The 24,491-nt window shown below is 51.9% G+C and overlaps 4 protein-coding genes and 2 pseudogenes across 4 annotated transcripts; 4 read left to right on the forward strand and 2 right to left on the reverse strand.

Annotated features, from left to right (window-relative positions):
* Positions 1-5,659: 5,659 nt before the first annotated feature.
* Positions 5,660-10,732, forward strand: SAPIO_CDS3995 (IDC1 protein; the record flags this gene model as incomplete). The annotated part of the gene is made up of 5 exons (XM_016786658.1): positions 5,660-6,086; positions 6,174-6,300; positions 6,406-6,717; positions 6,793-8,007; positions 8,110-10,732. The coding sequence occupies 5 exons, from the start codon at positions 5,660-5,662 to the stop codon at positions 10,730-10,732; spliced, it is 4,704 nt and encodes a 1,567-aa protein (XP_016643634.1).
* A 2,167-nt stretch (positions 10,733-12,899) lies between these two features.
* SAPIO_CDS3996 lies at positions 12,900-13,523 on the forward strand (annotated as a pseudogene; the record flags this gene model as incomplete).
* A 195-nt stretch (positions 13,524-13,718) lies between these two features.
* SAPIO_CDS3997 lies at positions 13,719-15,452 on the reverse strand (annotated as a pseudogene; the record flags this gene model as incomplete).
* A 677-nt stretch (positions 15,453-16,129) lies between these two features.
* Positions 16,130-16,857, forward strand: SAPIO_CDS3998 (uncharacterized protein; the record flags this gene model as incomplete). The annotated part of the gene is made up of 3 exons (XM_016786659.1): positions 16,130-16,197; positions 16,272-16,485; positions 16,576-16,857. The coding sequence occupies 3 exons, from the start codon at positions 16,130-16,132 to the stop codon at positions 16,855-16,857; spliced, it is 564 nt and encodes a 187-aa protein (XP_016643635.1).
* Positions 16,858-16,908: 51 nt separating this feature from the next.
* Positions 16,909-17,744, reverse strand: SAPIO_CDS3999 (uncharacterized protein; the record flags this gene model as incomplete). Its single annotated transcript, XM_016786660.1, has 2 exons — positions 16,909-17,223; positions 17,613-17,744. The coding sequence occupies 2 exons, from the start codon at positions 17,742-17,744 to the stop codon at positions 16,909-16,911; spliced, it is 447 nt and encodes a 148-aa protein (XP_016643636.1).
* A 3,901-nt stretch (positions 17,745-21,645) lies between these two features.
* SAPIO_CDS4000 (Uncharacterized protein) lies at positions 21,646-23,212 on the forward strand (the record flags this gene model as incomplete). Its single annotated transcript, XM_016786661.1, has 4 exons — positions 21,646-21,770; positions 21,845-22,485; positions 22,556-22,767; positions 22,835-23,212. 4 exons carry the CDS (start codon positions 21,646-21,648, stop codon positions 23,210-23,212), a joined length of 1,356 nt encoding a protein of 451 aa, XP_016643637.1.
* Between the last annotated feature and the right edge of the window lie 1,279 nt (positions 23,213-24,491).

Raw genomic sequence — 24,491 nt, forward strand, 5'->3', positions numbered from 1 at the left:
GGCTTTCCAGCTCTACATATCGATGCAATTCTTTCGTCCTCGGCGATCGCGAATCGCCATTTGCTCGACGCGCTCTGAGAGCGGTCAGTCTTCTCTTGGTTTCATGATCGTCACTGGCGGCGACCGAGAGGATCCATAGCCAAAAGGGCACATACCTTGGCTACCTGTATCCACTTCAACGGAAGTTGAGTCAATGGGACGTCCTTGGCCTCCGATTGTGTGAGGAGAAGAATCCATTGCTCTGTCCTCGGCGTATTAGACCCCGTTTCCAGAATATGCTCACGACGATAGGACGTAGAAATGTCTCACTTCCTCGGACGGGGTCCTCTGTACGCCGCCGCCAAAGGGCCTCCGGGGGGTCTGGAAAATTCTGCGAGACAACCTAGCGGTCTGAAACTGTGGAGACGAGACTGAGAGGAGATAGTCCCTTACTCTTTGTTTGGCTGAAGCTCTGCAACAGATATCAAACTTGGAAAATGGCGCTGATCGAGGAGTTGTGACGAAAAACGAAGCAATTGGCTCCGAGCTGCCTCAGCTTGCAGGGGTGGCCGATTTGCCAAGCCTCTGAATCGAGAGCACCAGCCAGGAACCACCACTCCTTCCCGGATGCTGGAGCACGAGCACAATAATCAGGAATGAGATCGAGATTGTCATCTAACATGTTCATTTTGCGGCATATTCGCCCCATGAAACCCAATTGAAGAATATTCAACTCGGCAAGAGACGGAGCTCGATGTTGTTGGTTGTCCTGGATCCAGGAACATCCGTCTCCAAGCGGATGCACTCGCTTTTTCATGCGTGGGGGTTGCACTGCCCTCCGACAGGTTTAGCGGACCACACGGATTGGGACGAAAGATATCGAAATCGTTCCATTCTTTATTCGAATCGCAGCTTGGCGCTGCCATTGGATGACATTCAGCTCTGCAAGCGTCTAAATATCGCCTTCAACGCCTGCCATCTTGTCGTCTATGACTCTTCTTCTTTTCTAATACGCAGAATTGTTGAGCGTGTGAGTTGTCACCGCCCTCGAGGTCACTTGCAGATGGCATTCACAAGATTCGGCGTCAATTGATAGCTTCTTGGTGAAAATCGTGTCATTTAGACATCAGACCGTTACTTCTCCAACTTAGAGTTAGCCCAGCCTCTTTCCGTTTATGAAGTAGGTTCGAGGGCTTTGAAGTTGTTCCAGCTCCAGCGCTGACCATGAGCTAGCTCAATATCTACGCTAACGTTGAAGGAAGGAGTGGACGAACGAATGAAACGAAGTATTCGCATCGCTTCGATACTTCTGTCTGCGTGTGCTTCGTACACTCTTCAAGGTTTTTTTTCGCCAGAAGTACTTGGGAGCATGTGTAAGTGAGTGAAACGGCGCACTAAAAAGGACCCTGTCTCTTGATGCAAAGGAAGGATTCCCGCTAAAAAGTGTCGAGTGGGTCCCGTGTGAAGAGAACGGGAAGGAAGGTCTAGCGGAAAGAGTAAAGGGAGCTACGAAGTACTTTGGAGGGTACTTCGCACGTATCGCACTCACCCGGTTGCAAAAGGCCAAGAGATTTGAGGAAAGAGAGAGCTTTCTTTTCTTGGTGGCAGGGAAAGTCTGAGCGGGACCGGGGCAATAGGTGCAGCAAATAAGAGCCGGGAGCGGGCGATTAGATCCCTGTTGGTTAAAGTGATAGACGCTGTGATTGGCCAGGGCTGTGAAAGTAGGTGCAGGTTAGGCAGCCAATCGTGGGCCGTAGGTGCCTTGACCACAGCTGGTTGGGCGCTTCCGCAACCACACTCCGTCCACTTGACCTGGCCGATGCCCAACCGACGTCGAGCTTTTTTTACTTGCTCCTTCCTCGCGGCTACCCGTCTCTTGGTCATTGTCCCCCTCCTTTTTTTTTGGCCTCGATGTTCCGAGTATAGTGGGCACACAATGGCATTGCTGCTTAAGCGGGTTCGTTTTCTCTTTCTTGAGTCGAGAATTCAGTTACCACTTCACATTGGCGCTCACAATTGCGGCGCGATGCCGTCATTGCATAACTGCGCTACTTGGGGCGAACCCATACAGCAGGCCGTTCGTTTGCCATGTCGTGCGATGAGCCACTGCGCAGATGGGGATGGGGATGGGTACTGCCAAAGTGCCACTGCACACACTAGTCACGAATGTCACGTCTAAAACTGGGCCGTGACTGGGACGGCAGGTCCATCCCGGTCTGTAAGGTACGATTACACTACAGGCCTGTCCTCTAACACTCCCACACAGCAGAGCGCGGACAGCAGAGCTTCCCCGAACGGATGAGGTACTTCCGTTCTTACTTGATCTCTGCGAGCTCACCAGGTACCTCACGAGACTGTCTCGACAAGAAGCGGGAGATCAATCCTTTCTCACTCTTCGGATTAATGTCATGACGATGTGATAGCCTCCAATTGATCTATCGACCTCCAATCTCTTCTCGTTATTCCCTCTCTTCCGTATTAGTACTTCATGCCGTCAAATAATGCCACTTTATCCCGGTCGCTGAGATATTTCGAGTGCTCATACAAGAAGGCTCGACCAGGTTAAGAGGGCATCACACTTTCGAGATAATGGTTCCATTTTTGCAGGTCGGCTGGCCTGGGATGATGGGCTTGGACATTGTCCGTAATAAATAGCCCCCAAGGACAGATTTTTTTCCCCCTCTCGATCCCGCCAATACGCGATTGGTGATGTAGCATCCGTAAGGGTACCCTAGTCGTCGATTGGAGTTTTTTTCTCTCCTTCTGGTTCAATGTCTGTTTGCGTTGATGTCTGGTCCCTTGATCTCATGGCTTGTTTGGGTAGTGGCGGACGCGATGGCTGATGTACAATAGGCTCGCAGTAGCCAAAATCTAATTTTAGGACATTATTGATGTACGCTATGCCTTGCTCCCCGTCGAGTCGCAGCAAAGGATGCTACGAAGTTGGCTCAAACGGATGCTTGGGGTGCGACTTCCAGGTTACGAAAGAGATCGAGGAAATTGATACCTGTACACCAGTGAACTAGTTTAGTATCAATGCGAATTCGTTTGAGGCATCAATTGAGTGTGTTCGAGTTCGTCGTACTCATGCTTCGTACCTGTGTACTGGTACCGCGCCTGTTGAATTCGCACCGCATTGTTGAATGATATAATCTATTTTCTACACCCAGCAATAACAGCCTATGATGATGGCACCCAACCAGGACCGCTGGTGTCATATCAAGGGCTCGGCATGTCGTGGCTTGACCGTTCCCACGCTTTAATCTGGGGCATTTTCACGTTGACTCTGTTCTTCTCGTTCGCTTCCCCCCTCTACATTGGACCAGAACGTTTACCTCTAGTCTTACAGGCTATACCGCTCACGGTATGCACTGCAAGAGCGGAGCACTTTACAACCCTGGTCGGTGACTGCCAACTGGTCCATGCAACCCGGCCGATTTGGCCCATCATGCTTGCGCACATGTTCCCATGTTCCCATGGATGCTTCCCGATGTGATGATTGTGTGTACTGTTAGTATTACTCAAGTATCTCGCCCTTTCCTCAAATTCACCATTTTGACGATACGAAGAAAACATGCTCCTTCTTTAATTTCATGGTTCAAACGAATACATCAAATCAACTTCATTTGATACGCTTCGCGCACCGTTTTGAAGGGCCTCTAAGTAAAGCCCCGCCACGTTAGCTTGAATTATATATACCCTGGTTAATTTTACTCGTCCTCGGACAAGCGACGAGATCTGAGATGATTCGATCCACCTCTAGAGCAGCCAGTTCCCGCCTTCCATTACGCGCCAATACGGAGATCCTGGCCCCTTGTCCCCACGAACAAACGTTCTGGTTTGGCCCGTATGCACATTCACACACACATCATGTATACTACATTCCTTGTAGTGGATACCACGGCGACTCGGGATTTGCCAGCCTACCCCGATGTACCTGTACTTGCCGGTATTGCAAGATCTTCACCAGCTCCAAGACCCATTCTTGTATCTACCTCAAGCTGCTTGTAAATGGACGCTTGGATTCCATGAAATAATTACTACTGCACAGTAGCTTCCTTGCACCAGCCCATGGCTCTGTTCTGTTGGTCCGTATCTGTAGTGACCGCATTTCACTTATTTCAAGTCACATTCGACGTTGACTACGTCTCCCAATGCTGCTTGATTGTACTTACACTCACACCCATGGGCGAGACCAGTCAAACGCACATTGGACACGCCCATCTCCTCCTTCCTCCATCCTCCATACTACCACACCAACTCCTCCATCACCGGATCGCTTTTCCCCATCCCTCCATCCAAATCCCAAGATCGAGTAAAATCTGGCCTCCTATTTCCCTTCTTTGCCCTTTTCAGCATTATATTATTCCATTTTGTCCAGCTTTCCTCTCTTCTATATTTCTTCGCTGCTCTACGAAGCAGTGATCTGCAACTCCACTAAATCCTAGTTCAGTCCGGCTTCCGTCCCAACCTTCTGGAGACTCCGTATTGTTCTACCACTTCGTACTTTTCGCCTGCTCCTCGCTTCCGAGGTACCTGGACGCACGTCTTCTGCAGCGTTCTTGTGCATCACCCAGGATTCTGCATCTCAGTAGTACAAGCTGTCTGGGCTGTGAGTGTGTAGAAAGGGGCGATACCGCATCTAGAGAAGCAAGAAGGAGAGTATTCTTATACGAGAAGGTGAGTCGTGTGTGGAAGAGCCCGCCGCTCAATGCTGTGGGTCGAGCGCCAACGCATCTCGCAAACTCCAGGTATACCCAGAGACACGCTTTCCCCGCCCTATTATTATCAATTGATCCGTCCCACGAAGCGCCGGAAACCTGTTAGACACACCCTGGTACCGCTACTCCATCCACGTCTGCGTCTACAGCGCCTCCCTGGTCGACTGGTCCCTCCCCCCTTCTCCCGCCACATCCCATTCATTGCCTGCACAAGAGGCCGGAACCGAGATTTGGTTACTGTCCTTTCTCGATATTATTCCCTTTCCCTCCCCCCCCTTCTTTTACTCCGTTTCCCTTCCTGCCTTTCCTATTTCCGTCACTACGTCGCCGTTGGTCTTACTCTTGGGCCATTTGCTCAAGGTGAATGAACCAAGAGCTTACACCTTCACACAAGCCATTCACTCACACGGATCCTGTACTACGGACGACTCCGACTCCGATCCGAGCGAGCGACGTCGATTTCGATTCCTAACCCACGCCTCCCCGACCGAATTCTCAAGAAAGTGTAGAGCAACGATACACCGAAAAACTTGGAATAGGGAAGAAAGACACTCTATTTCTTGCACCTCTCCGTCCTCGCCGGCACCGGAAACGGGCGTCAGAGCGCCTCTTCGTAATGATTTGAAGCTCGTCCTGCGCAGCTTCCCGCCCCGTCCTTGCTTCGCCACAATTTCTCGACCAGCACGCGGCGTGTCCAGACGAAGCCAAAATCTAAGATGTATGTGCTCGTACTCCCCTAGCACAAAATGCAAGCGCATTGCTGTCCCTCTTTCCTCATCTTTTCCTTTCCCTGGGAGTGGACAGCACACTGCCCAGCTACTTATCCCTTTGAGCAACGTTGCGCGAATGACCTCGTCTCGAAATGCGCTCTGCCGACTAATAGAACCTATGACGTTCGCAGAACGTTGAAATCTTAGGGTCAAATAAAGGGAGTTGACGGACGAAAAATACCATTCGAAATGAGCGCTGCCATGTCTTCTAATTCCCGGCAACGGTCCGGCTCACATCACTCAGGCCGGTCGTCCAACCGGGGCAGGACTGCCGAGATGGCGGACTTTGCAATGCAGCCGCCATCGCTTCCCAAGTATTTCGAGCCATGCGCCGCGACGGCATCAATGTTCCTCTACGCGCAGGGTCCTTCGGTCGTCTGCTGTCACCACGATACCCTAACCATCGAGCGCCGATTTGCGAGGCATTCCCACGAGGTCCAGCTATTAGCCGTCGATAATCAAAGCGAGCGCGGAGCTGGACGTCTCGTGGTCAGTTACGATGCTGGACAAAATGCGATTGTTTGGGACTTGATGACTGGAGATGAAATTTCTCGGTTCGCCTCTTACGAGCATATCACGGCTGCGGCTTGGATGCGTAGCGGCAATGTTGCTTTTGGTACGTCCCCGTCCTATCCCTTTTCTTTTTTTAATCCCGGCCTTTCATTTTGGTGTTAGTCGAGAACTCTGCTAACAATCAGGTCAGGAAACTCGCAAGGAACGATAATCCTGTTCGAACCGAGAACACAAGAGCATATCTCTTCTAGAACAATCGACCAAATTGCAGTTACAGCACTGGCTCCTTCAGGCGATTGCAGAACATTCGCAATAGGGTGAGTGATTGAGTGCTTGGGCCGGGCTGGGGCCTCTTTCTGAGAACCTGCGGTGTAAGCCGGGACAGCTAAGAGCTAACTTAAACCCTCTTCTCTCCTCTCTAGATATCAAAATGGGCAGTGCTTGGTTGCCACGCTGCAACCGCGCTTTACGGTGCTTCATAACCTAATGATGTCTCGATCACCTTCGCCAATTGTTACCCTGCAATGGCACGCTTCCTCTTCTCGCCAAAAGTCGGACATGCTTGCATCTCAAACCCAAGAAGGTGATCTCAAGGTCTGGAGCGTGGCCAAGTCCTTTAACGCCCATGAGCCCGCCAAGGTTGTTCGCTCCCTTAAGCGAACAGAAATATTCCGCCCTGGACCTAATTGGATGGCCTGGTCAAAGAACGGGCGCATCATCCAATATTCTGAATTGTATGTAGGACAAAGTTTCCCCCCTTGCTCGCCCCTTCGAGGCCCCGTCTAGCCAGCTAACAATTGCTGATATAGGGAGACCATTTCTTGGGATGTGCGAACCAAGCATGTTACTCATGATATGATTCCAACTCTAGAGCATATTCGTGGCCTTGCAGTCTACGGTCCGGGCGCATCACTGTTCACCTTGGGAGCCAACAACACCGTCCAACAGTTCGACTTGAACGCTCCCTCGATCATGGTTGCTAATGTTCAACACCCGGCAAACCTCCTGCCTCCGTCTCCACCCGTCTCGCTCGAAAACGAAAAGGCGACGACCATTGCCTCGGAGTCGGAGATCACTTTTAACCCCAGCGATGTCGGTGTCTCGGAGAGCGATGATGACTATTCTAAGCAGAGCTTCAGCCAGGATGAGAGTCAGCAAGAGCGCGCCGAGAACCGGAGCATGCTCTCATCTCAAAGCGGATATTCTACGGTTTCTGGCTCCCGCACACCCAACCAGTATGGAGGAGGATCCATCCGATCTCGCGGGCTCACTGAACATACTTACATCTCTGCCGGGGATTCCCTCAAGTCGAAGCAACGTAGCTACAAGCCATCAGATCTGTACTCCCAGTGCTCTTTCAGCAGCATCTCGACGAAGTCTCACCAGCGACCCTCGCGTCTGCGAAACGAAGTTGGCCAGACCGGCTCACCTGCCCCTGAGGAAACCAGAGTCGATGACTTGTTCAGGTTCACTCGGAGCCGGCTCAGCGATATCCCATACAAGCCCCCATTCGCGCTGGATAAGGGTCGTCTCACCAACGACGATCTCCGCCGCCAGATGCTTAGCACTATTTTCGGCTGGCACAAGGAGATTGAAGATCTCATTGCCGATGAGATGAGCCGCCACCCCAGCGGCTCATCTAGTCGAATTATGTTAGCGAAGTGGTTGGGGATCATCGACCAAGATATCATTACCAGAGGCGCCGAGTCTATGACTTCGTCGGATTGGATGCTGTTGGCACTCAGTGGGATCGGTCGTCAGCAGGGTGCCCAACACAAGATCGGCAGAGCCTACGTTACCACTCTGCTCGAGAAGGGTGATGTGCATGCTGCCGCCACGATTCTGATTGGCATGGGCGACCATAACGATGCCATTGAGATCTACAACTCGCACAAGCGCTACATGGAGGCTCTCATCCTGACTTGTCTCTTCTTCCCCGCCGTCTGGGAGCGACAGGCCGCCATCATTAAGAAATGGGGTGAGTGGGCGATTCACCACTCACAGCGCGAATTGGCAATCAGATGGTACGTAACTTATTGAACGTCTTTCCATGGATTGACTGCCTTCCCCCTTTCCTCCTGTTCATTCTCTTCGGTTTCCTCGCTTTTACTAATATTCAATTTTAGCTTTGCTTGCAGCGGCCAAGAATCGACGGAGCCCTGGGCGTCCCCATCTGCTGCCCAGCTTACGTTCCAGAACGCGGCCGCCAGCATCGGTGAGATTCTTAGTCCACCACTGTCGCCTCCAGGTCTTAACCGCGGCCCCCAAAGGCTGGTCGGGAAGAACTCAGCGTTGAAAATCATCACTAGCTTTGGCGACCTGCAGGGCGGAGGCGGGAGGGCAGCCAAGTTCTTTTCGCAGGCTGATGGCGGGCAGACCCCTATCGCCGCCGGGGTAACACCCATTGCGGAATCTGCCGTCGACGCGGATCCTATGACAGCCGTCGTTCGTGGGAACAGGAGTGCGTTCAATACGCCGACCTCTGTTAAGTCTTTTGCTTCGTCCGCTTACAGTAGCCGCGCACCCCTCCCCGCAATCGGGGAGGCTAATGGCGAGCTGTCTGCAGGCGGAGCTAACAGGGACGACACGGAAGAGGAGGAGAGCATCTCGTTTGGATTGTCCATTGTTAGGGCTCATACTGCTAGTCCTATGATGATGAGGGATGGTCTCCGGAATGCCCGCGATAACATGCCGCCCCCAGACGCTTCGGTGACTCGCAAGATGGAGCAGCACATGACCAATCGTCGAAACGGTTCCCGCAACAGGATGCCTACAGGCCTTAACCTTCACATCGAGCCGGTGGACCACGCGCGACCCACGCCGGATACTGCGGTGGCCCAGTCTGCGAAGTACCACTGGCCTCGACGCCGGGGACCTGGCTCGGTTAGTTCGGTTACTTCGGCATCAACATCACGGAGCACGCGCACTGGCGCATCGAGGCACGCTGACTACATCCACAGCCTCGATGCGGCCACGGACTTCCGGAAATCGGGCAGGGGACGAGAGAGCAGCCGAGAGCGACAAACGCAAAGGGAACCGTCATTGGAGCGTGGCCGTACTCCTATCAAGGTGTATCCCGGCAAGCGGTCTCCCACATCGCCCATTCCCATGTCTCCCGAAGACTTGGTGGTTCTAAGTTCTGCCAAGTATACCGACGTAACTGCCACGGATCCGATTGGACACAGGAAGGTGAGCAACAAGTCGCGAAGCTCTAACAAGGGGGCAAGTCGCCGGGCTAGCCCCGAGCGCCGACCTTCTCTGCAGGATTCCCGAGGCAGGACTCCTGGTCTCGAGGGCATCAGGTCTCCGACCTCACCACAGCCCATGACGGGAGTGCCACCGCAGCTTGATGATACTGAGGACGAGGAAGACTATTTCAAGGCCATCGAAGCGCAGCAGAAATTCCGCGAGAAGCACAACAGGAGCACAAGCCGTGGACTAGTTACTCCAACCACTGCCCCTCTCCGCCAGGACCGTTCACGCAGCCGTACCCGTAAGGACAGCACCAGCAATCTTAACGGTCCGGCTCCGTACTTGAGGGGTGGTTCGGTTGAGCACGCGGGAGACCTGAAGGCCATGAAGGAGGAGCGACAGCGACGCAGGGAGCAGGCGGCACGCGAGCTGGAGGAACGACGAAGGGAGTTGTCCAGGAACAGCCAAGCCGGCCCGATCACTCACCCTAAAGACCTCGCGCCCGCTCTACGCTACACTGCTGTCGAGATGTCCTCTTCTAGCAATGCCATCTCGCCGCCCAGGGCCAAGACAGCTGATCCCCACCTGAGCCCGTACGGCCGGGGCAAACTTGGCACTCCCCAGATCGGCCTCCCTGCCACGCCCAAGGCGATGAGGCTCGTTATCGACACGAGCAGCCAGTCCCAGGTCTCCGCGCCTCCTGCAGTCCCCCCGATCCCGTCCAGCTTTGTGCAAGTGAAGGCCGAAGAGGATCAGGCTCCTGCCGAAATCAAGCGACAGGAATCCCCCAACAAGGAGCCTGAGGTGGGAGGACTTACTCTGCTCCCCTCGACGGTTTACCAGCCTCCTTCTCGCCCTCCGATCCCCCGCTGCATGTCGGCGCCCATCCCCGACGAACCGTTAGGTGGTAAGCCCAACCATCGAACCTCGTCTCGGTCGGGTACGCTGAGCAGGAATCAGTCAATCAGAAGCAAGGGTAGAGACTCCCATGGCGCCGGTGAGACCCTGGATAGCCGCACCTACTCCCGACGAGGATCCCAAGATACTCAGCACCCACCACCACCACCACCACCACCACCTTCTGCGCCGCTGCTGAAGGAATTCCAGCACCTCGCGATGCCTCCTCCTCCACCTCCTGCTCCTCTTCCTTTTGCACTTCAGCAGCAGTCTTCCAACTCGGCGCTTGCGTCGGGCATGATTGAGATTGTCATGGACGATGATGAGCCGCCTTCGCCTTCTGCACCGATTCATGTCCCACCGACCGAGCTCACGGTACCCATCCTTCCTCCCCCAGCACCTCCATCGTTGAAGGGCCACAGCCGCGGTCGCAGCATCACCGACAGCAGTCTCGCAGGTCGAATCTCCAAGGCCACCGAGCGTCTCCGATCCGGCAGCAGGACCCGAAAGGACAACAGCATGCGTGTTCAGAAGTCCCCCGAAGTTGCGCCCTACGAGAGCATCCAAGCCCCAGGCCTGTACACCCAAATGGGCATGATGGCGCACCCTCTTGACCCGAATTCTCTCCCCACCGGTCTCAACAAGAACGAGATGATCTAAAGCCGGGAAACGAAATGAGCAAAAAAATTGCATCTTCTTCAAGCCCGGCCTTGCCCTTGATATTTTTGAACTTGTTTTAATCGTTCATTACTTATCCCTTACTTTATCCATTTCTTGCATGGCCATGGGCGTTTCTTTTTTAAGGGTGGAACTTGATACCAATTTTTTTCATCATCCTTTATTTTCTTCTGCCCTTTGATGTCGAAATGCCTCTACCAGACGCGGCGATCCGAGCAACAACACATTGTACACTTCGCGACCCTCCCTCAGCTCACAGTAGAACTCAAAGTTGATTCTCTTCATGACTTGACGATCCATTTTTTCTTCTTTTCTTTCTTCTTCTTCCCCCATCTTGGGAATTTTGGTTTTGCATTTTTTTTTTCTTTTTTCTGCTTTATGATATCGGCAAACTAGTTAAGACAACGGACTCGAGGGAAGATTGTGCAGGTATTCGGTCCGGGTTTTCTATGAAAATCGAGAGTGCATGGGTGAGATGGAGATTTTGTTTCCAGGGGGCAAGAGTTTTACCGCAACGCGAAGAAGGAAAAAAAGAAAAAGAGAACCGGGGAGTAAAGTGTTATACACATGGTGTTCCCCCCTTTATACATTGTTTGCCCCGCGGCATCTTTGTTTATGATCTTGGGGTTTTCCTCTTTGCGATTTTTATTTTCTCTTTCTTCTTCGACACTTCTTCTCTTTTGCTTCTCTCTTTTGCGGTTTATTCCCTTCTTTTTTGATTCTTCTTCACTTGACTGTTTTAGGGGAAGGGCGGTTGGCCATGGAGATGTTAAGAGGTTTGAGGTTCTACTTCATAGGTGGGACGGATATTGGGTAGTTAGAGGTACCGTCAGCCTTGGACTTTAATATGCAAAAGCACTTTTGGTTTTAATGTTGAAGACTTTGGTTGTCACTGGTGATGTCCTTGGTAGAAGGGAGATGAACCGTTCTCGTCTGAATCCGGCGCTGAGACGGGAGCCAAGATTGAGCATGGCGTACGAGTAATGAATGACAGCTTCGCAAGAAACAAAAGAAAAAAAAAAAATCTAAATAATTCTTAGGTGGAGGGGGTTTGGCGCCAAGAGACAGGTAAGTTAGTTGTTGATACGTCCAAATTGGTGGTCCTCTCTGGTGGGTGATTCACGGTGATAGCTTCAAAAAATAGAAAAAAAAAAATTATGGAGTTGACATCTCCATCTCAACCCACCCACCCAAATCCCCCGGCGATCGTAATCCAGCGCGCCACGCGACGGTGGGGATGTCTCTGCGGAGTGAAGCCTCCCTGGAGTAAGGTCATCCCCATTGCTTAGGGGCGCGACAGCATCGATGGTTTCCCGATCGAGTGTGCGACCACCGCGAGCGTTCGCGCTGGGCGTCGAACCGGGGGGATCTTACGGACTTGGGTGGGGAAAGGTTTGAGAAATTGTGAAAGCCTTCTACCGATTGACCATTACAGCCGGTAATTTTGAGCCAAAAAGTTACTTATATTACTATGACGGGTCAGGGTGAATTTCGGGGAATTGTTTCGCGGTATGTAACCAGGCTCGGGTATGGATGTACCTTGCCATCCTCGCAAACAGTGACGCCAAACCCCAGAAAGTTCTTATGCTTTGTCTGGAGAATGGGATTACTATTGGCCTTTGACTGCTGGAAGAAATAAATCTTGAAGAATTTAAATCAGAGAGCTGAAAAACTACGTCTTCTTCTGAATGTTTGTGTCTGAAGGATCTCGACTGTGTTGCTTAGTATTCTTGCTAGCTTGTCCTTGCAAAGAAGCGAGAGCTCCCCTCGGGCTTTGATATCGCCCGTATCCATGCCTGCTTGTACTGAGGGCTCGTCCTTCAAGCTTTATTCTTACAGACAGACGATGCCTACCAACGAGTCCGAGCCGAAATATAGTAGAAACCAAGTGAGCGGACAGAACAGAGCTTGATCGTTCAACCTCCCACACCCGTCAAGCTGGAGATGCCGTCTTGCCATCTGGCGACGGACCGTCACGTGACAACTCACGAGAGGAAATCAGAAGCGGCATTGAAACCTCTCGCGTTCTCGAGTTGCGACAGGGGCGACTTCCAACACACGAATTGGATGCGCCATGAACATCTAGACCATAATTCCGTCAAAGTCCTTTCTCTCCTCGAAGAAACGGAACGAACAGAAACCCCCCAGAATGCTCACCACGAGCCCGCGTCTCCGGACGCGGCGTCCAAGCCCAACAACAGTCGAATTCACCCTCTCCACGCGCCCTCCCCCTTGCCTCACCACGACGCTCATCTACACGGTCGTCTTTCTCGTGCGCCTCCTCCTCTTCCTATCCGCCGTCACATTACCTTTAGCGCGGTTATCCAACAGCGACTTTCTCCCCTCATTCGTCCACCAATTCTTCACCTCGACACCGCTCGGTACCCTCATCCTCGGCGCAACAACCAAACTCTCCACACCAGCCCTCGTCATCATCGCGACCATTCTGGGCATCGCCTCCTTCCGCAGGATATACACAACAGAATCCGTCCTGGTCCTCCGGGGCCTCGGTATCCAAACTCGGCCGGCGCAGGGAGACGGCGCGGCGCGATTCATACCTACGGAGCTGATCAGGGACGTTTTCGTGAACGAGGTGTTTGTGGGGTTCGGGGTGAGGTATTGTCTTGTTGTTGTGGTGGAGGGGGAGGAGGATATGGTTGTGCTGTTTCCGAGGTTGAAGCCTGGGAAAGAGGTGGTTTTGAAGGTTTGGAGGGGGATTAGGGCTTGTTTGTTTGAGGGCGAGGGGGATGTCGTTGTTAATGGAAAGGTGTAGGACGGGAGGGGGCTTTTTGGTGTTTTTCTCTGTGTGTTTTGGCATTGCGTTGCGTGATACCCGGAGCATATTTTAAAGCATAAGATCCATCTTGATCCTGATCAAGTCGTCATCTTCCACTGCATAGAGGGCATAGAAATGGGCCGTGATGTATACTCTATTTTCCTTTTGGTATCCTTTTTATCTATATCCTGCTCAAGCGTTTGAGCTCTCCTCCGCCGCCTTGGCCCTCTTACTGGCCCGCGCATCCTTAATCGCCTTCCTCCACCCCTCCGTCCCCCTCATCTCCTCCGCGCTCGCAAACCCCATCTTCTTAGCGTACAAATCATTCACCTGCTCCGGCGTCATCATCTTCTTCAGCTTCATCACAGGCACGTAGCTACCAATCAGCCTTCCATTATTCCCGCCCTCGAACACCTTGGGCTTCACGGGCCGTCCCTTTCCCTTCGTCTTCCTGGGCCCTCCCTTTGCCAGCTGCTCGGCTGCGGCGCCCGCGTTCCACACTTCGGGGGGATCTGCACCGGCGATGCGGCCCGCCAACTGCGCAGCGAGAACTTCGTCAATCTTCCTCTCGCGCCATGTTGTCCAGGAGCTGTCGAGCACAGCCATTGCGCCGTAGTAGTCCCCTTCGCACTCTTTGCTCGGATACACCCAGTTCAGCGCGTCCTTTCTCGCGGGGTCGTCTTCTTCGGGGAAAACGCAGTCCCAAAGGACGAGGGGCACATCGTGCGCCATGATGTACGTCGTCCGACTAGGATTCTTCTCCACGTCTAACATGTCAGAGATGATCGACGCCGGCTCGAGACCTTGGCCCACAAGGAAGAGAATAGAAACCATGCACCGGATCTGGTGCCACAGGAACGCCGAGCCCTTGACGACGAACGCATACGTCTTCGGCAGCGGAAGCTCATCGTCCCCCTCACGACGCATAGCCGGCCCAGCCAAGAACGGTAAATTCGCCCGCGCATCCGGCACCTCGATAATACCAGCATCGAAGATCTCGCGCTCGAAATTCGTAATCTGTTTCGCGGCGTCGACCTTGCAAAAGTTGCGGAAATCGTGTACGCCGACGAAGAGACGCGCTGCCGAGCGCATCGTCTCGATGTCGAGGCGGCCGTTGCTGCCGACGGGGTTGTACTGCGATGGGAGGGGGAGGAAGGAGGGTTGCGTGAAGAAGTAGCGGTATTGGCGCTCGCGGCAGGAGAAGCGGGCACTGAAGCCCGGTGGTGGGGAGGGGCACCAGGCGAGGATGCGGATGTCTGGGGGTAGGAGTTTGTTGAGGAGGGTTGTGTAGTTTAGTTCGTCTTTGACGTCGTCGAACGGTCGTTCTTCTTTTGTTTCTTCTTGCTTCGCTTCGCCGGCTTCCTCTCCTTCTCCGACTACCCTTTCTACCACTGAGGATGTCTTGGGCAATGGCCGATTACTCCTCACCCTCAAAGAAACAACTTGCCCAAACGCGCTAACTCCCTTATCTGTCCTCCCACACTTTGCATAATCGCAGCAAGAAAAATCGATCACGGCCTTATCCTTGGGATAGATCAACCGCGCCGTAACGAGCGCCTTCCAAAGCTCCTCCTCTATCGTCGGCAGCTCCGCAGACGTCTGGAACTCGAATCCGGCATAGTTTTTCCCCAGGTATGCCAGTTTCAGCGCGATGAAGCGCGTGCTGTACCGTGAGGGATCGATGTCCGTGGGCCTCTTTGGCTTTTTAGCCTTGGCTAGAACTCCCTCTCCTCCTTCGGCAGTAGAGACCACTGCTGCTGCTGCTGCTGCTTTTGCCGCGGCTTCTGCTTCTGCTGCTTCCGCCGCAGCGCGCAGCTCGGCGTCAACATCAATATTGCGCCGCTTGAGTTCATTTTCCAACAAGTTGAGCCGGTCGAGGAGATCTGTCCGCGTCCACCTTTGGTACTTGGCCGCTAGGTCTGCCATATTGAGCGGTTTAGCGAGGGCGTTTGATCCGATCTCCTTGCGCCTGCCAACGGTGCTGCTAAGATGCGCCGCGAATAATAAGAGTCTTGGGGCGTCTTTGTGGAGATGGATATTTCCGGGTCGCGTTCTCCGCGCGTTTGTGTTTACGGTCCGGAGAGGTGAAGATGCCCTCAAGTAGGGACTCGGGCGGACGATGTTCATAAGACCTTTCGTGCTCCTTTAAATCATCTTCATATTACTCACACCCTCTTGATGCCTGGCTTGGAGATTTTTCAGTGTGATGAGGGGAGGTAAGAATTCGCGAAATCCATACTGTGTGGCCCGCTGACCGGAGAAATGTTTAACCTAAATGGGTTTTGTGGATGGACTTATGTAAGTAGTCGTACCTAGGAAAAAAAGAGGAGCCCATGTCAAAGGTACTTGGCCCCCTGACTTCTTAGAGATAGTGACAACTGAGAATTGGTTTGGAGTTGTTATCAGTTGGCGATTACGGAGAAAGGAGCGATAAGAAAGTTTATACAAAAAGGAGGTTGACGTCTTCTTTTTGAGATGTAGCTGTATACACACTTCAGTGTAGCGTTTGAATAGGGGATGGAGAAAGAGGGAAACACAAAACGTTGTCAATGAAAGTGATTGCTACCTCTTGAATTGTTCCCAATTGTTCCTGATATCAAAAGATGGCCGAGATACCAATTTCGATCGTCTTGGTGGGGGACACCAGATGCGGCAAGACGACCTTCATCTCGTAGGTCTTCTTCCAAATGTCCATATACATCAATAAAGAAAAAAGAAGATAGTTCTAACAATGTGAACGTGTAGCCGGGTGAGCTCCAAGGATAAGACGGGCGACTTTACGATTTTAAGGGATATAGATCAACCCTTCATCTTTGAGGTTAACCGGGGGCCATATCGGTTCCGGCTAGAGTTCCGTGACTCGTCGGGCCCGGACAATTGGAAGACGCTGGATCCGGACGTTGTCGTTCTCTGCTACGACATAAGCCAGAGATTGAGTCTCATTAACATGAAGCGATTTGTATGTATTGAAGATTTCACTGTCAAAAGCTCTTCATAATTTCCCCGTTCCTTCGCTTTGTTTCCCCCTTTCCTAACCTTGTGGCATTAGTGGATCACGGATGTCAAGATGACCTTTGCCAACAGAGACACCGTTCCCTTCCTCATCCTCGGCCTCAAGAGGGACCTGCGCTCAGAAGACGATCCCAACGGCATCATCTACCCACAAGAGGGGTACAGGGTTGCCCAGGAGCTAAGGGCTGACAAGTACATGGAGTGCTCTGCCGTAACTGGAGAACTGGTGGGCCTCGCGTTCGAGGAGATCTGCAAGACGGCGCTCATGACGAGGACGACGGAAGGCGGGCAGAGCGAAGGGGGATGCTGCATATTATAAGGTGTTACGGACAACATTATATCCGACACATGCCGGAGATTTTCTGCCCGCTCAAGACTCGCCGTTGGTCATGGAGACATCTCCCTCGGCGGGCTGATCTTCACTCGACTCGAACTTGCCCAGGACACTGACGATAATGTCGATTATGGCCTCTTGTTGCTCCATGGTGAAACGATCCTCGAGATCTTCAATGCTAGTGTTTAAGTTTGCGACGGACTGCGGTCGCAGGTTGAAGAGCATAATGACCTCAGCCTTGGAGAAGCTGTAGGGTCGGAGGCTCTCGAGGAGTTGGGCTATGCATTCCGGCGTATAGGTGATGGGGTTCTGGCTCAGCGGGTTGGGTGGTGAGCGAAAGTACTGAAGGATCTAGATGGGGGGCGAACCGAGCCGAAATAGGACGGCAGGCACGAGTTAGTGGCGTGCATTACCGCGAGGAGCTGAGGAAGAACCAGGGCTTTGAAGGGCATGGGGCGGGGAGTGCCGACAAAGTGGCAAACCCGATCTTGTGGTCCGTCCATTTTTCTTTCTTCTTTTCGCCTGATTTTTGATGCCTTCTTGGCCATAATTTCTTTCCTTTTCTCTTTCTTTTTTTAGAAGGGCCTGAAATTCATCAAATGCTTGGGCCACACCGTGGGGTAATAAATGTGAATGTGGGGTTTGGGACCGAGGGGCAGTGTGGAATTGGACGCCGAGCATGATGAGAACAGAAAATTTTCGAAAGGGATTTTCTCCCTTCCCCCTTCAGCTGAACTCACCTCTCGTACTACAGTCTCTAAGTTAGGAGGCCCGCGGCGTTTCTCCTGGGCATATCTCTCTCTTTGCTCGGTAAGGTGCCTATAGACCTCATAATTGGTCAAGACGGCATTCTGGGCCTCGAGGATTTTCATGGCTCCGGCCTGTTACTCTAGCCTTTGATCCTTCGAGTCCTTTGATAGATGCCGAGAGCCTTGCCAGCGAACCTGCGAGTGGGTGGAGAGAAAAATGAGGGGATAATGGAGGGGAAGAGTGAAATAAACGCCGCTAAACTCGGAAAAGCGCAGATGGAAGGTGTCAGTTGATTGAATGAACCAGCCGTTTGCAGGTGAGTGTGTGGTGTACGGGAGGCTCGAATGCGGGCTAGGTTTTGCCGGAGGGGAACAGAGCTGGATCAAGCTCAAAGCTGGAGATTGAATTTCCCCTTGTTTGTTAGTAATCGCCGATCGGGAAGAATGATGCACAATTACAACCGTGAACTTTCCACTCTAGCCGGGCGTCACAAGCCTAGCTGGAAGGAGGACCCTTCAATGTGTAAAGTTTGGACCGTTCAGGTGCCTGCCAGATTGACAGGAAGCGCGGAAATGGAAGTTGCATGTCTCACCAACGACATCCTACAAGTACGAAGTACGAAGTAGTGTATTAAGCCGGTGCCCGTCCCCTTCAGCAACTGCTCCTTCTTACTTCGTAGTTTACTTCGTAGTGTACACGCGACCAAAATGGACCGAGATCTAGGCCAAGTGCTAACCCACCAGTGGTGACTTTTCCGAGACGGGAGATGGGTTTTTTCTTGATCTTTTGTTGCAGGCAGTTGTGGGTACGCGAATATCTGTTTGTAATGCAGGCAATCTTATTAGAGAACTGGACTGGTCCGTCCATGGAGCCGCTCGTACTTCCGAGATCGAAAATAAGGCGGTGAGACCAAGCTTTAAATTCTGCCACACCACCCCACTTCTCTTTTTCGATTGACTCTTCTGTACGAAGTCAATCTGTGCTTGTGCTGTGTCCAACGAAATCACACCATCAAGTCATTGTACATCCACTGTCAAGCAGTTCACCGCTAATATACCCGTTTGGCAGCTTCCATCATCACAAGCAATACGGATAGAGAGGGCACATTGGTGAACATCTGCAGAACATAATAGTGCGCTTGTAGTAGTTCTACGTTCTCCCGTCGCGAGATTAGATCATTGTTTGCGTTCATTTCCATTTGTCATGCATACAGTGGCATGAGTGAGTGAGATTGAAGCGAGACCAAACCTTGATTATGTTCTCTCCTCCGGTTTGCTGCAGTCTTCTCTTCTCGAGTCCTGCCGTCTAGACCCTTGTGCAGGGACTCGTTCCTGCCTCACATCATTGAGGTATAATTACTTCGTTAAACCCAAGCACCGACCAATCCATTGTCCCATACATCGTACATCGACAGTTGGGAAAGAGTACCAGAGTCAATGTTTGGTTGTCGTCTGCACTGTCTGTATGTAATAGGAATGTACTAGGTCCGAAGACGCAATCTTACTTGCTCTTACCATGATGGTTCGAACCAAGAAAAGCGACCAGCTCTTCACTTCTGAACTTCTAATTTGGGGTCCAGAGTCCCCAGAATTGTCGGAACTTTCAGGAACACTAGAACACTAGGCAGCCTGTACGGAAGGAACCCACTATGTACTCCGTGCACCGCTAACCAGGCCTGGCTACCTCGCACGCAGACTGGATCTGCCAGAGTTTCGGCTTCGAATCTTGTCTGAGCGCGACCAACTTATACTAACGCCTCATCGCGTCTTACTTTGTCAACATCAAGCCCCTCCTTTCATGATATGTTCAGAAGGATTCATCAATTCATCTACTTCTCGTGCCATCGAAGCCTCAAAAATACTCATTACATGTCAATTTGAAGTGTCATTTGATGGCGGTTGAAAAAGGGTTGGTTGCTCTCGACTCTGGTTGGGTGTGGGGTAAGTTCAATGTTGTAACCAGCCCGGTAAAAATGCGAAATGCAAAATGCACCGGAAGCTCATTCCCACCGTAGCCGCTGCCAAGTTCCGTTTCCGTGCTGTCCTGTGGTGGCCCGCCCTGTAATTATTTCAAGCGGAGTGACGCGAGAAATTTCCTTTGTGTGTGTCACTTGTTTCCAGCCCCAGGCTCCTACATCGGCCGCCACCCCTACATCAATGTCCGCGCATCCGAATCAATGCGCTTGCCCACAAAACGTAAAGCTCTCGACTCCAATCCCGCCATCCTCTCGACTTTTCTCCCGAGGTTAGAAGAAAACTAGGAGACGTCTGGTGACCATCAAGTGCTATTCTTGGGGTCACGTGAAGACTGACAGGATCTGAAGATGCGATACTAGTGAAAGTGAGGTATTCTCTACATCCAACTAGAGGTTCGTTAGTACAACGCGGAGCCTGTGGCGAACAAGAGGAAGCAATGAAGCGGTCTCTAGAGTACAGTCAGAAACCTCGAATGGACCAGGACGCGGGCTTAGTACGTCCCCTCCTCGTACCCTGTACATCCCGGCTTCGCTTGCAGTGCCGTGTAAGTTTTTCGATTTTGATGGACTAGGAAGCGCTGTCCCGCTCCTTCTCGCCTCTTCTTGCCAATGGCAATGACGAAATCATTTGTACTATACTTGCCATTACACTAGCCTCGCCCCCACAGGAGCCCACTATGCCCCAAATGTTATGTACCTCGTACACTACAAAGGCTACAAAGGTTATTAATGTACCCTAAACATCAGGTGTATTCTGTCTCTCTGCATGTGCTCTCCCTTCCAAGTTTCCCTGGGTCGGTAGCCTGGACCCCTCCGCAGTAGTGTACCCCGTAGTGTCTCCTGCCCTTTACCATTGACTGCTCACTGGCAGCTTCCAGATTTTTTTTCCTTCGCGGTACCAGGCAATTATACATTAAACTGTCCTCGCCTCTCGATTTCTTCACCCCACCAGGAATCATCTTCCTCTTACACCTTTCTTCAATTCATTCATCAAGAAGTAAAATCTTCCCCATGCCTCCCTTATTAGACTATCCTGCTCTCTAGCCCTCTTTGAGGCTCTTGGCATAGACACTCTCCACTCCCCATCTTCGTTTTCCTTCCCGTCCCATCGTCCGCTCTGCTCCAGCATCCATCCAGTCCGGGTCCCTTGTTTGAATCATCGCACTTTTTTTTTTTTCCTGAGCACAGGGAACCTCCACGGTAGTTGAACGCTGCACAGCGCACCAACTCGTCATAGCCCCGAATCGACAAACTAGCCACAGATCGGCTCAGCGTCCTTGCTTCTTCCGGCCCCGGAGCACGAACTGTTTACAGCAGCCGCAACAACCGCCTATACCCTTTTCACAGCGTTTTCCCCGTCTCGATTTCCATCCGGTCCAGACTTAAATTCCTTTACGCTCAATACGCCTATCCTCGGCATCTAGCCTCCCCTCAGGCCGCAAGTTCCGATTCGGTTGGTAGGTTCTCCCATCCCAGTGGCCGACTGCAGCATTAGAGCCCTCACTACCTCGCACTCCACTGCCTTTGCTCCAGCCATTCACCGCCCTCTAAAAATTTCTCCGGCATAACCTGGCAGAAAAAAAAAGTTTATCAAAAGCAGTATAACTTCAAGCACAAGCGAACTGACTCGGCTTTGCAAAATCTAGTCGCGAGCACAATCCTTGACCACCCACCCCCTCCAAAACAACCTCCTCGGAGAGAGTTGCGGCAGGAATAGCGGTAATCTAGGAGAGCGAGCATCTGGAACTCAATTGTTGTTATTTTGCGATCCTCAACGTCTGGCAAAAGAACCCAGCAGACAATTCCTTGTGCGCACGCGACCCTTGAAACTTTTCATCTTCTCATCTCGTTTTCATTCCCCTCCTCACCCCTCTCTACAACAGAATCGCGCTTCATTGTTCACGATTGCGCTCACAAACACGCCTCCGTTCTTCTTCCTCTTTCTCCTAACCCTACCTCAACGTCTCCTTGACTCTCTCGACCACTTATTCCTCTTCCTCTTCTCACGCCTTACCCAACTAAGCGCTATCCCCAGTGTCGAAGTCACCATGGTTCGCAATATCGTCGTGCTCGGTGGCAATTCGCACCCTCAACTCGTCGAGAACATTTGCAATATTCTCGGCATCCCTGCTAGCAATCGCATTCTGACCAAGTTCTCGGGCGGCGAGACAAGGTTTGTAACATCCCACCTAGATTGACCAAGAGTTGAGTCACAGGAGTGCTTACGCCACTTTTTTTTTGGTCCAGGTGTGAAATCCAAGACAGTGTTCGTGGAAAAGATGTATACATCATCCAAACCGGCTCGGGGAATGTCAATGACCACCTCATCGAGCTCTGTATTATGATATCCGCCTGCAAGATCGGCTCCGCCAAGAAGATCACAGCCGTCATTCCGCTATTTCCTTACTCTAGGCAGCCCGATGTGCCTTACAAGAAGGCCGGCGCCCCTCTTTCCAAGCTGTCCCGCAACGACACTTTTGATAGTGTCCCCCCGACTCCCGGCCCTAGCGCGTCTAGAACTCCTCCGGAATTCAACCACAAGGCCATCAACGGCGTTGACGGTCTTAGTCAAAAGCTCTCTAACGCCAAGCTGGCCGAGATTCAGAACGGCGTCGACGAAAAGGAGCCTGCTACCAACGGCGCTGTCACCAAGACCGAACGCCCCACGACCCCTGCCCAGAATGGCATGACCAATGGCTATGTGAACGGCAATGGCTCCTACACCAGCAACAATACCGGCGCCAACACCCCGTTCCGGTACACCACCCACGACTACGAGAACCAGAACAACATCAACGGCTTCCAGCCACGACCCGGCTATAAGCAATGGATTGCTCAAGCCGGCACTTTGGTTGCCGACCTCTTGACTTGCTCTGGTGCCGACCATGGTGAGCCTACCCATGCGCTCTCTCTTTTCTCTCTCTCATTTTCGGCCCGTTGTGACTAACCAAAGAACAGTCATCTCCATGGAACTTCACGATCCTCAATATCAGGGCTTCCTCGACTGTCCTTTCGACAACCTGTATGGCAAGCCCACATTGCAGAGATACATCAAGGAGTCCATCCCCGAGTGGAGGGAAGCAGTTATTGTTAGTCCCGACGCTGGAGGTGCAAAGAGAGCCACGGCCATTGCCGATGCTTTGTGCTTGGACTTCTCGCTCATCCATAAGGTAAATTGCCCCTCGCCGTGACGGCACACCGCTTCCCCCAGACTTACCAATCACTTTTTTTCCACAGGAACGACGACCTACGAAGTTTAGCGAGCATCGAAACTCGACTATGATGTTGGTAGGAGACGTCAAGAACAGAGTTTGCATCTTGGTCGACGATATCGTCGACACTGCGAACACCATTACGCGGGCCGCTAAGCTCTTGAAGAAGGAGGGAGCTCTGAAGATCTACGCCCTGCTCACTCACGGTGTTATGAGCGGAGACGCCATTGCCCGTATCAACCGTTCACCCATCGACAAGATGGTTGTGACTAACTCGGTGCCCCAAGACGAGCACCGCCGGTTGTGCCCCAAGTTGGAGGTGCTTGATATTTCCCCCATCTTGGCCGAAGCTATCCGACGGTCTCACCATGGAGAGTCAATAAGCGTGCTCTTCCAGTACTGATTGGGCAGCCACCGTTCTTGCCCGCTTGGGATTTTTTTTTAAGACCCCCATCGGCTCTCACTGTTGAATTCTCAACCGACAGTTCACTACGCCCCTCCCCCCGACATCGATTCATTTGCGGAGGGTTAATTTGCCCCCGAAAAATCTACGACACGGACTGACTGCATTATAAACGTTTGGGAGTCACCAGCTCTCCCGGGGGTTTTCCTTACTATTGCCCATACAGGATTTTTATATCTACGCGTAAAGAAGAAAAAAACGGGAGGCGGTTTTCTTTTTTTTGGTTATTTGGAGACTTGAATGCTACACCTTGGTAACGTTTCGGGACAGCGACGGAAAAAGAAGAAACCACAAAAAAACGAGCGCATGGTTGACACCTTTTTTCTTTACTCTGCAGAGGAAGAAGGGGGGTTTGAAGGCAGATGACGGTAGTCGTTATTATCCTGTCTAGCATCGTTCTTTTTTTTAGGTTTCAGTGTTCTTCGTTTCGTTCTTTCCTCTTCTCTTACTATGCACTCAAAAGGAACCTTGACACAAGAGTTTCTGTCCACTGCGCAAAACAGTCCCGGGCGCCTACCGGTCCTCCTTATTCCAGTCCCGTCTAGTCCAGTCTAGGTCCCTGTTTCCCGATTCTATTCTTCGAAGTCCCTGTCCATCGTGCGGGTGAACCATGAACAATTAGATCAAGGGAATACCATACGGGAGAACCTCTGCTGGAGCGACTATCGGGGTGAGAAGGGGGACCGGGGACGGTCGTCTTGGAACAAGCGCGCAACGTAGTTGGGTCTCTTTTTTTCCTTCCTTTGGCATCTTTGTCTCTTTTTATCTCTGCAACCATAGATGAAAAAGAAGAACTATTAAAGCGGAGGTGTCGGGTAGAGATATAGATAGGCATGACAAGTATTAGATTTTGTTTTGCCTTGAGGTCATGTCATTCTGTCTATTTTTGGGGGATTTTTTCTTACTTTCTTTTTGTCCTCTCTGCTCTTTTTGTCCTCTCTGCCCCCCCCCCCTCTTCTCTCTCTCTTTCTCTCTTCTTTTCTTTTTGTCTTGTTCAGAGGTGGGTTGTTTGCATTTCGAGGCTGCATAGACATTGTCACGTTTGGATAGATTCGATGGATAGATAAAAAAATGGATTGGGCGGGTTTAGTTTAGACGGGAACGAATCACTTCAATAGCATCAATATTTCATGGGCGTCGCCTTTCTCCCTTGATATTCGTGCAATATTGGTTCCTCTGACGTGGCGAGGAAAGGAGAAAGCTCTCGGTCATCTCGGTC

This window comes from Scedosporium apiospermum, assembly GCF_000732125.1.
Source record: "Scedosporium apiospermum strain IHEM 14462 chromosome Unknown SEQ_SAPIO_0090, whole genome shotgun sequence".
Classification (NCBI taxonomy): Eukaryota; Fungi; Ascomycota; class Sordariomycetes; order Microascales; family Microascaceae; genus Scedosporium; species Scedosporium apiospermum.